Source organism: Sphaerodactylus townsendi, linkage group LG05 (genome assembly GCF_021028975.2).
Source record: "Sphaerodactylus townsendi isolate TG3544 linkage group LG05, MPM_Stown_v2.3, whole genome shotgun sequence".
NCBI classification, from domain to species: Eukaryota; Metazoa; Chordata; class Lepidosauria; order Squamata; family Sphaerodactylidae; genus Sphaerodactylus; species Sphaerodactylus townsendi.
Window position 1 is genome coordinate 115,319,273 of NC_059429.1, and position 12,060 is coordinate 115,331,332.

General features: G+C 48.2%; 1 protein-coding gene across 4 annotated transcripts in view; it reads right to left on the reverse strand.

Moving 5' to 3' along the window:
- The window catches only part of RIPOR3 (RIPOR family member 3), a 153,103-nt gene that overhangs the window by 6,734 nt on the left and 134,309 nt on the right, over positions 1 to 12,060 (reverse strand). For all 4 annotated transcript variants that reach the window (XM_048498871.1, XM_048498872.1, XM_048498873.1 and 1 more), the window contains 6 exons: positions 10,882 to 11,020; positions 10,158 to 10,293; positions 6,727 to 6,888; positions 5,267 to 5,425; positions 3,989 to 4,191; positions 1,042 to 1,125 (listed from right to left, as the gene is read on the reverse strand). In XM_048498871.1, coding sequence (XP_048354828.1) covers positions 1,042 to 1,125; positions 3,989 to 4,191; positions 5,267 to 5,425; positions 6,727 to 6,888; positions 10,158 to 10,293; positions 10,882 to 11,020 — 883 coding nt within the window. The remainder of the gene's footprint in view (positions 1 to 1,041; positions 1,126 to 3,988; positions 4,192 to 5,266; positions 5,426 to 6,726; positions 6,889 to 10,157; positions 10,294 to 10,881; positions 11,021 to 12,060) is intronic.

Here is a 12,060-nt window from a genome sequence, read left to right on the forward strand (position 1 = left end):
CTTCCTGGTGCCCCCTTATTTATATACTCCATTTATACCCCAATTTTCTCACCTGAAGTGGCTTGCATATAAATCCATCACTCTCCATTTATCCACTTTATCCTCACAACAACTCTATAAATTAGATCAGGCTGAGAGTGTTTGACTGGTGCAAAGTCACCCAACAAGCTTCCATGACAGAGTCAGGATTTGAACCAGGGTCTCCCTGATGCTAATCTGGCACTCAAATCACCATACAGTGCTGGTTCTTGCCAGTGGATGAGTATTTGGCTCCACCTCACAGACTATAACAGAGACCCGTGGAGCCATGGGACGTCTAACCCCTGAAGAATACACTGCATGGGAGAAGGGGATGCTGACTGGCAGGCAGTTATGTCACTAGCTTCTACAAGACGCTAGGGCCATTGCCTCTGATTGCTTCCCAGAAACAAGGAGGGGCATCGGAAAGATCTGTTTGCCAATTTGCTGGTGTTCAAATGCCAGTTCCAGGTTTTTGTGGATCCTGGCAAAGAGTTCCCTTGGTCATGCCCTCCTTCCCTCCGACCCACCCACATGCATGCGCCTCACCTGTTTGTCCTTCGGCTGCCTGCCTACAAACCCCACCCCCCACGGCCTCTGCTCACAGCTGCCTGAACACCTGTAGAACTTTGCACAGTGACAATGGCAGAGTGAGCAGATGAGAGCACCTGTCACTAGTAACAGTTACAGAGTGGGTGAGCGAGTCGACAGCAGTGTGACTCGCCAGAAACCCTGGGCCCTCCCAGCTGCCCCGCTTCAGGCAAGGCTAACACGCTTCAGGCAAGGCTGATCTTGGCCCTTCCCATCAGCAACCAGCTACTTTCCATTCCCCTCAGCTCTCCCCACAATAATGAAAGCAAAAACAGGGATATGGCACTTAGCCTTGGAGGGTGCTTATTTTTTAATTTGTTTTTATATCCTCGCTCATTTTGTTGACTGTTGCCCCTCCCTACACCACTGGCCACCTACAAAACACAACCAACCATACACCAGCGCTTCCCTGAAAAACTTGCAAACACTTACTCTGAGGTTTTTGAGCGCCAGGCATGCAGCTTGCTGAAATTTCACGTTGTCATTACTTAAGACGTCTGTGTAAAAAAGAAGTGCCTGGAAAACACAATCAGATACCAGTCCATCATTAAGCATTTCCAAAAAAAGCCCCAGTGTCAAGGCCAGAACCGACTACCCTGTAGGACACAGCCAGACTCAAGTACCAGCAGTGGCGCAGGAGGTTAAGAGCTCGTGTATCTAATTTGGAGGAACCGGGTTTGATTCCCCGCTCTGCCGCCTGAGCTGTGGAGACTTATCTGGGGAATTCAGATTAGCCTGTGCACTCCCACACACGCCAACTGGGTGACCTTGGGCTAGTCACAGCTTCTCGGAACTCTCTCAGCCCCATCTACCTCACAGGGTGTTTGTTGTGAGGGGGGAAGGGCAAGGAGATTGTAAGCCCCTTTGAGTCTCCTGCAGGAGAGAAAGGGGGGATATAAATCCAAACTCCTACTCCTACTCCTCCTCTTCTTCTTCTTCTTCTTCTTCTTCTCCTACTACTACTACTACTACTACTACTACTACTACTACTACTACTACTACTACTACTACTACTACTACTACTACTACTACCTTTTACCACTTGCCTTCCATCACCAATGAAATTGCATTTCAGGCAGGTGGCAGGAGAGGCCAAAGCAGGATAGAAGTGGGAACTGTGGAGCGCAAGAACTAGATGGTTGGATTGGCAGACTACGATCTGGGAGACCCGGATTTGGATACCCACTCTGCCATGGAAGCTTGCTGGGTCAGTCATGCATACTCTCACTCTAACCTCCCTCACAGGGTTGTTGTGACGATAAAGTGTAAGAGGGGAAAACTACACTTCAAGCTGCTTTAAGCCATTATTGGAGAGAAAAGCAGGGTATATTTATCTAAATATCTTTTCAACCATCTGTGTTCAAAATCTGGCATGTTACCACCACTCCAGTTCCTCAGAATACTCCCTCGATCCAAGTACGTTCCACCTTAGCCAACCAGCTGCTGTTTCCTCGATGATTTACTCTTGAGGATTCTGTCAAGCAACCAGCATTTATCTATCTATACCAGGGGTAGGGAACCTGCAGCTCTCCAGGTGTTCAGGAACTACAATTCCCATCAGCCTCTGTCAGCATGGCCAATTGGCCATGCTGGTAGGGGCTGATGGGAATTGTAGTTCCTGAACATCTGGAGAGCCGCAGGTTCCCTACCCCTGATCTATACATATTTATCCCACCTTTTCTCCAAGAAGTTCAGGATGTCATAGTGATGTCTAAAATGCTGGGAAAAACTGGTCTCTTGCCAGGCCCTATTCTTGACCTGATAGATTCTACCTGGACTCCATCCCCAATCTAATAGTTCCTCCTTTGGTTTGGTCTGCTCTAGCCCTCCCTACATAGGCCTCATAAGAAGAGAACTGCTGAATCAGACGAGTGGCCCATCTAGTCCACCATCCTATCCAGTGGTGGGATTCAAATAATTTAACAACTGGTTGTTTACGAACACCATTTTAACAACTGGTTCTGCCGAAGTGGTGTGAACCTGCTGAATCCCACCACTGATCCTATCCAGTGGTGGGATCCAAAAATTTTAGTAACAGGTTCCCTTGGTGGTGGGATTCAAACTGTGGCGTAATGCCAATGGGGTTGGGCGGGGCACGACGGGGGCGTGGCTGGGCATTCTGGGGGCGGGGCATTCCTGGGCGGGACTGTGGCAAGGACGCAGCCGCTGCACCGGTCCTTGGGCGGGAAACAAATGCACGCAGGCGCAGGCTGCCACGCACACCGGTGCACCGCCTGCTAGACTGCTTCAAGTTCTGCGCGCTACTGCTGAGAGGAGGGGCGTAACTAAGGCAAAAATCACGTGGCAAAATCACCAATTAGTAATCCCCTCTCGGCACACACAAATAATTAGTAACCTACTCTCAGGAACCTGTGAGAACCTGCTGGATCCCACCTCTGATCCTATCCCTCATACAGTGGTCAACCAGCTCCCCTGGAGGTTGAGGAATTCCCCTGAGATTGAATCCCAGCACTGATACTCCAAGGTTTACTGCCTCTAAATGTGGCGGCTCCCCTTAGTCAGAATAGCTAGTAGCTACTGACAGATCTTTCCTCCACAAATTATGCCTTTTATTCACTAACTGTGAAAAGAAGTATTTCCTTTTGTTTGTCCCGAATCTGCTGTCCACAAGCTTCATTGGATGCCCTCAAGATCTGGTATTTTGGAAGAGGGAGAAAAGGTTTTCTCCTTCCACTTGGTCTATCCCACCCAAGAAACACTAATGTTTGTCATCAGCTATAGTTCTGGGTTTGGCCAAAGCTTCCTGTTCAGTATCCGACTTAGGTCTATGAAGTGGGGCTTACTCCCAGGAAGACGACCTTAGAATTGCACTGTAAGTGTCCCGAGGGTTTAAAATGATTAAATGACTATGAATTCCACCTGCCACTGCAAAAGACTCATCCCTGGTTTGAAGAACCTGGTTTGCTGAACAGCACACTGTTGCATTAATTCCTGATTGAAAAATGAAACGCTGCCTTTATTTTTATCCCACCCCTTCTTCCAAGGAGCTTAGGGCGACATACGTTGTTTATCCTTCTCTACATTTTATCCTCAAAACTTCCCTAGGTTAGGTTAAGTGAAAGTGTCCGGCCAGGTCATGCACTGAGCTTCTGTAGCCAAATGGGTTGTCACTCCCTACAGCAGCCGAGGTCTGCTGTTGAAACCAGGATCAGAGCCCAGGATCATGTCGGCATCTCCTCTGCTCCTCATTCCCAATTGGCTGTTGCTTTAGAGTTTGAATGTGGGACTCCTACATCCTAGTCTGCGACTCTAACCACTGTGCCACACTGATTCTTGCAGGGGTTAAAATGCCTTCATTTACCACATAGTCTCTTGGGGTTGCCTATAAAGAAGTCGCCAGCAGAACGGGGAAACATACCTTTTCTCTGAAATTCCTATTGGCTGCCGCACGTGAGAGGCATGATACAGCTGCTCTGCCAACACGATGGTTTTCATCCAGCTGAAGAAGTGCTAGTAGCCGCAGGGTCTGTGGCAGGGGCACCAACTGACCCAGTCGTTTCCCTTTCAGTTTCTTTATCTTCTTCACCCTTCCAGGATGCTTCAAGTCCTCAATTAACAGCACTGGAAGGAGAACAACCACGAATGTGTGAAAAGCGAATTTTGTTCACGTTTCTTCCCTTTGCTCCTCGGCCACTGAGACACGTCACCGAACAGTGCCTCTAAAGTGAATACAACTGCAGGTACATATGACTCGTTGAAGCTAACTTGGATTAGTCAAATGACCCAGGTCAGACATAACGCAAAGTAACGGCTTATTTAATCATACCAAGTTTAATCACTCCCTGACTTGGATGGCCCAGGTTAGCCCAATCTAGTCAAATCTCAGAAGCTAAGCAGGGTTTGTTTTGATTCGTACTTGGATGGATAGGAGACCACCAAGGAAATCCAGAGCTTCCGTGCAGAAGCAGGCAATGGCAAAACCTCCGTAAGAATATCTGTAAGAATATCTACCAATCTGTAAGAATATCTACCAATCCATGGCAGAGGCGGAGCTACAAGGGGACCAGGGGGTGCGCATTGTGTCAGGGGGTGCATGTTGAACCGGGCACGTGCCTGGGGGGAAGCAAAAATTTCAGGTTTTTTGTATTTTTAGTGTTTTCAGTTTTTGGCCTGCAGGGGGCAGAGTTTTTAGGCTAGCAGCACCAAAATTTTAGGGAGTTTTCGGGGGACTCTTTTGATGAGACCACCCAAGTTAGGTGAGGTTTGGTTCAGGGGGTTCAAAGTTATGGACACCTAAAAGGGGTGCCCCATTCCTCATTTTTTCCAATGGGAGCTAATAGGAGATGGGGGCTACACCTTTGAGAATCCATAACTTTGGATTCCCTGAACCAAACTTCACCAACCTGGCTGGTATCATCAGGATAGTCTCCTAAAGATACCCTGTAATTTTTGCTGCTGCTAGCTTAAAAACTGCGTTCCCTGCAGGCCAAAAACAGAAAAAACACTAAAAATACAAAAACACAAACGGAAATGGGGGGGGGGAGCAAAACTCAGATTTTGCACCAGGCTCCATTTTCCCTAGCTACGCCTCTGATCAATGGTTTCATCACAAATAACACTGTGCCTAGGAGGCACCCACACACTGTAACTGCCCCAGGATTCTCAACCAAACAATAATCTGGCCCCAACCACTAACCTTCTTTAGCAAATCTGGCCAAATATTTTTCCAGGTTGCTCACACGATGTTTCTCCAGGTAGCTGTAAAACTGGAATAATGTAACGGAATCATCTTGGAGAGTTGCTGAAGGAAATAACAGGCTCCCTCCAGCGATCTGCTCCAGGAACATCTGCAACACTGAAGGAGAATGCAGAGAAATCTCAATCTACCCCAAAGTTTTTCAACTCAAAGTTTGCATTTCGAAAATTTTCAGGACAATTGCAGAGATAAATGTAAGATACTACCCTTAGGCAGAAAAAACAAAATGCACAAATATAAGGGGACACCTGGCTTGACAGCCAGTGATGAGGGAAGGGGGGACTGCGCCCGGGGCATGAGCTGCCCCCTCCCACCCTGAAATGCCCCCACCCCAACACACCCTGCCCCCAAAACAGCTCTGCCCCAACACGTGACAGCAATGGCAGCGCCCGGGACAAGCCGCCCCGGATGTCCCCATTGCCGCTACGCATCAGTTGACAACAGTACATGTGAAAGGGATCTGGGAATCTTAGTAGACCACAAACTGAGCATGAGTCAGCAGTGTGATGTGGCAGCCAAGAAACCCAGTGCAATTCTGGGCTGCATCATCGGGTATAGAGTGTCTAGAACGAGAGATGTAATAGTACCACTCTATTCCGGATTGGTCAGACCTGACCTACAATAATGTGTTCAGTTCTGGGCACCACAATTCAAGCAGGACATTGACAAGCTGGAACAGGTTCAAAGGAGGGTGACCAACATGGCAAAAGGTCTGGATTGCATGCCCTATGAGGAGGGGCTTAAGGGATTAGAGACGTCTGGAGAAGAGAAGGTTAAGGGGGTGACATGATAGCCATGTTTAAATATTTGAAGGGATGTCCTGTTGGTGAGGGAGGAGGCTGGTTTTCTGCTACTCCAGAGACTGGGACAAGGAGTCATGGGTTCAAGGTGCAGGATAGATTTCACCTAAGCATTAAGAAGAACTTCCTAACGGAAAGGGCTGTTCGACAGTGGAATACACCGCCTTGGAGTGCAGTGGAGTCTCTTTCTTTAGAGGTTTTTAAACAGAGGCTGGAGGGCCATCCGTCAAGAGTGCTTTGGTTATGTATTCCTGCAGGGCAGGGGGTTAGACTTGGTGGCCCTTGTGGTCTCTTCCAGCTCTATGATTCTGTGACCTGTGATTGTAATGTCTAATAAGTACAGTAATCGCAAAAAGAAAATAAGCACCAACCGGTCCCTTGCCAGCAGATAGTTTAGGCATTTCACACCTTTGGATCTACTGAAGTCCAAAGCTGCTGCCAAAATACAGGAAATTCCTGCTGGTCTGAACTTCTGTTTTCTGAACAATTCTGTTATGTCTACAGCAAGTCCTACATTCGTTTTAAAAATAAACAGGGGATAATCTCAGTCCAATGTAATAATACCGTCACGTGCCTTTTGCACCAGGGGCAGACAAGTACCTTTCTCTAGGTGTCCTGGATATTTCTCCTTTGTTTTAAACATCAATATGTATTTCAGCGAATTCCAAAATCTCTCTACTGGACAGAGCAAGATGCTTCCCCGTTCAGTGCACTCACTCCAGATCTTCAGGCAATGCTTCTGCTTTTTAGCTTTGTGGATAACTGTGGAAGGTAGATTTGGAGGGGGGGGGTCAGCAAAGGAATAGGAACTTCTTGTCAGTGGAAAGTGAAACGCCAGATGGCATGGCTGAGATTGAGCCAATGCAATTCCGTATACATGTAACCCCACACCTATAGATGGGAACGTACAGTTGGCTGCCAAATTGTGCCACTTGCACATCACTACATTCCAAAACAGCTGGATCCAAAGCCTTATGCATCCTTGGATCTGCCTCTGCCTTCTTGCATGGCAGGAGTGCCAAATTACTTCAGGAAACAAAAGGGTACACAAGAAATCGATACACAGATTGTCCACTGTTTCCTTTCCATTTTGGTCCCAAGAGAGAGACAGGAGGCTATTGGAAGCGGTAGATCCGTTTTGTGGAGGCAGGTTTAGTCAAAGGTTATTTAGAATATCCTCACCAGCTAAATCCATTATAACTGCATACACGCTCTCTGTGTTACAACCCCAAGAAATATTAAGTGTTCTGGAGAGCATGAAATTATCCTCATGGTCCGTGCTCATGTATAGACATTTGCCCAATGAGCAGCCTTCTTCTTTACTCATTTAGATGCTTTTCCTATTGTTTGGCATCAGACAACGATGCAATGGCACATCAGCTAGGTCTTTGCTTGTCCCATGTGTAGACTAAAGATCTGGTATCTTTCTCTTAAGAAAATGGCTTGGCTTATTTGTCCAGCCATTTTGAATAGTCTCACCAGATGCTTACTAACTACGCATTTTGTTCCCCTTTTCTTCTGTTACTCTTTTGATAAATGGATCCACTCCACAGCCTGGATACATGGCCCACATCATGGTTTGAATAATGTCAGGTTTCTCCATGCAAGGGAAAAGGCTGAAGCAATAGCACCTTCCAGGGCCCTTCTCCCTCCCAGCTTCTCCTTCTTCCTCCAATCCAGGGACTAGGCCTTGTCAGGAGCTGGGTACACCCTGCTGGGTCTGAGTACACCCTGCTGCGCCGCACCAAGGGAGCTAGCTTCCAGCCTGCTCTGGCCTAGTGAGGCTGGGGCTGCCTGACCCTTTTTCCACCCCATCAGGTGCTCTCCCCTGGATCTGGCCTTCCTGGATCTCACTGGCTGGATCTCACTCAGCCTCCTTTGTTGTTGCCACACCCCTTCCCCTCCCTCCCCTCCCCTCCCTCCCTCCCTCCCTCCCTCCCCTTCCCTTGCATGCCACCCCTCCCCCTCCCTCCGCTAGGGTTGGTGGGCAATGTCCAGATGTCAAGCCCCTTCCCTCCCCTCCCCCTCCCTCCCCTCCCTCCGCTAGGGTGGGTGGGCCATGTCCAGATGCCGGGCCCCCTCCCTTACATGTATCATACCATGCGAGCAGATTTGCCCTTCCTGGGGCAGAGGTGGAACGAGGGGAAACTGAGCCTGGGGTGCACACGCGCCCTGTGACCCTGCTGCAGTGTTGCTCACCCCGCCCCAGAAAGCCCCCGAATGCCCCGCCCTCTCGATGGCCTGGCCACATCTCCGCACTACTCCGCCCGGGGCGTCACATGCCCCCCCCCCCACCCCATGGGTGTTACGAATATGTTATGAATAAGGCCCTAGGACCTATGGCACTCCAGATGTTCAAGGACTACAATTCCCATCAGCCCCTACCAGCATAGCCAATTGGCCATGCTGGCAGGGGCTGATGGGAATTGTAGTTCTTGAACATCTGGAGAACCATAGGTTCGCCACCACTGCCCTAGCGTGTTGCTGGGCTGCTCTCTTGGCTGGGGAACTCCCAATCCTTGCTCTCTCCAACTCTTCTGGTGGCTTCCCTGCTACACTGTGCTTCAGCCTCCTTGGCTGCATCAGGCTCTGCTTGCTATAGCTGACCCTGGGTCACCTCTGACCAAGTTGGAAAATGGGGGTTGGAGGCACTACCTCTGGACAGATAAATGGACCACTCCATGTCTTCACCTAGAGGCGTAGATGGGCCAAACTGCGCCCGGTTGGCAATGTGCTTTTTCCGCCCCCCCCCAATGGACCACCCACGGCACCCCCCACCCCACTTCACACACTTACCTACGTTCCTTTTCTTTTTTTAGCACTTTTTGAGGCTGAAAAAAGCAGCCTCTTCACAGTTCAGGGGAAAAACTGCTTGACGAACTATACTTCCCAGGAGACCTTGTAGGTCTCCTGGGAACTGTAGTTCCTCAGGCAGTTTTTAGCCTGAACTGTAAATAGGCTGCTTTTTTGCGTGGCCTGGGACCTCTGTACCTGCGGGACCGTCTTACCCCATATGTCCCAAATAGGTCTCTGCGTTCGGCAGAGGCCAACTTACTGGTGATCCCTAGCCCCTCGATGATACGGCTGGCCTCCACCCGGGCCAGAGCCTTCACAGCTCTGGCCCCTGCCTGGTGGAACGCTCTTCCATCAGCTGTCCGGGCCCTGCGGGATCTTGCTGAGTTCCGCAGGGCCTGCAAGACCGAGCTGTTCCACCGGGCCTTTGGGGAGACCAGCCGTTGATAAGGGGCCCTCCTTTTCCTCTCCCTCCTTTATAACACCTTGGAGATCCTGCCATCCCTTTCCTTTTTGGGGTTTATGGGAATTGATAGCAGGCGCCATCCTGAATTAATTAATGCTGCATTTTAGTTGGGGTAGGCTTTATTTTATTAGAGCTGTTTTAATCCATATTTATTGTATTGTATTTGATGTTGTGCTCTATCTGTGTTGTTCACCGCCCTGAGCCCTTTGGGGGCGGGAGGTTTATAAACCCAAGTAATAAATAATAAATAAAAAGAAAAAAAGAAAAGGAAAGTAGGTAAGTGTGTGAAGGGGGGCGTGTGTGTGCCACGGGGGTGGGGCGCCGCGGGGGGCCCTGCGGGGGGCGTGGGGAAAAGCGGGAGGGGCCGGGGGCGATTTTCCGGCCCCCAGGCGTGAGCCCGGTGCATGACGCACCCCCCGTCCCCTTGGCGCTCCGCCACTGTCTGCACCAATGGACATGGATTGATGGGTAAAGGAGTACAAGAATGCCAAGGAAGGGTGGCCAGAGATAGTTCTACATAGAGTTGCCAGATCTGGGTAGGGAAATACCTGGAGATTTAGAGGTGGAGTCTGGGAGGGCAGGATTTGTAAAGGGGAGGGACCTCAGCAGGGTACAATTCCACAGAGTCTGCCTCCCGAAGCAGCCATTTTCGCCAGGACAACTAATCTTTTTAGTCTGGGGATGAATGACAATTCTGGCAGATCCCCAGGCCCCACCTAGAGGATGACAACCCTCGTTCCCCATCTCTGATATTATGCAGTTCATGACTTACTCTCTTCAACAGAAGTCAAGTTCCGCGGCACAGGAGCAATTATAGCAGAGATGATCTCCAGCACATGTTTCTGTCGTGACACCTCCTCCATGAGGCTGTTCTGGACAATTGGAGCTAAGTTCGGTGCAACAAGTTTCTGGAGGCAGGGGAAGAAAAATTATATTTCTGTTTAGTATCTAAGAACTTGCCACATTTGGCTGGACATGATCCAAAGATTCCCCAGGGCCAGCAGCGAGAACACCTGCCTCTCGTCTCTCTGATGAAACGCACATCGTCAACTGCAACCCAACAGATGTGAGGTAATTACATTTTGGCGACCTCTGGTTATGAATAAAACTACTTCCTTCCTTTTGAAATTACTACATGCTGATAACTGGTTGCCAAAATTACAGACACAGAGAAATGTACAACGATAATATAACACGGCTGTTCTTGCACTGCACACTGGAGGCCAATTCAAATATTATGTTCCCAGCGCAAGCACTATCGAAAAAAGGATCGCACGTAGCAGCAACTTACGTGGAAGTTACAAACATCCAACTATGCAACTCTGGTTCTTCCTCACAGTTTTACAGTTCTCAGTAATCCACGTGCAAACCATGCACACATTTATGCCGGGGCTGTATAACAAGTGTGCAAGGTGTTCCACTATATATTTCATATCAACATGGCTGCAAGGCCTAATTCTGTTCGAAGAAAGCTCATTGAAACATGGTTTCCCCACCTGTAGAAGAGCTTTGCAGAGCTGCAGATGAACGTCTAGAAGTGTGTCTAGGTCGTCACTGCCTGTGGTTAACTCCTCATTTTCTGCCTTAGTATCATAGCCCAGGGAATGAAATGTGCCATCATTGTAGGTGCTGGTGCTAGGAAAGAAAATGTATACTTTAGAGTATGGTAAGCAGATCAATAGAAAATATGGGATTGGATCCCATGAACAAGATATGCATGCACTAGACAGCCTGCTTCTTCTTCCACTTGTACGTCTGTTGTAGAAGGACTTATTGAAACCACAGATTTTGTGAAAATGGAAGGGACAGTGGAAGAGGGTGGCAGCTTTGAAGCAATCTGGGGCAAATCAAACTTGTTTATGGGATCCAAGCCTGTAAACAAGTCATTGTTATATCTTCCTTTACATTATGACAGGCCATAATGGGCAGTAACTACATTCAGCTATCATGGACAAATTCCAATTTATTTGCAATAAAAACCAGTTTGGTTTATTTGGGAACTCCTTATTCACTCCCCAAGCTCTCACACATGGATCCACTTAATAGTTTCCTAGTTTTCAGTTCTACAATTCAACTGCAATTGGTTGTGACATCCAAATACTGACGGTCTAACAAATTGCCATTTTCTGATAAATACAAGACCATCTAAATGGAAATTAAATCCTGTTTTAAAGTTCTGCTGTGGTGGGGGGGGGGGGGAGGGAGAAATGACAAACTTCTTAATGCATCCAGTCATGGCAACAAATGTACAAATGCTATACAACACTGAAAGATGCTTATCGGTCTTTACCACGAGCAGCTGTAGGCCATTCTGATCATTGCATGATTCACCTTGTACCTGCTTACAAACAAAGATTTAAAGCCACAAAACCAATAATTAAATCAGTGAGAACTTGGACTGAAGAGGCAAAGTTAAAGCTGCAGGCTTGCCTTGACTGTACAGACTGGAATATTTTTAAAGACACCTCTGCAGATTTAGATGAACTCACAGATACTGTAACATCATATGTCAGCTTCTGTGAAGATCTTTGTATACCAACCAGGAACTTGCGTATATACAGTAACAACAAACCTTGGTTCACAGCTAAACTTAAGCAGTTACGTCGTTCCAAAGAAGAGGCCTACAGAAAGGGTGATAGAATGCTGTACAATCAGGCCAGAAATGTATTAACAAA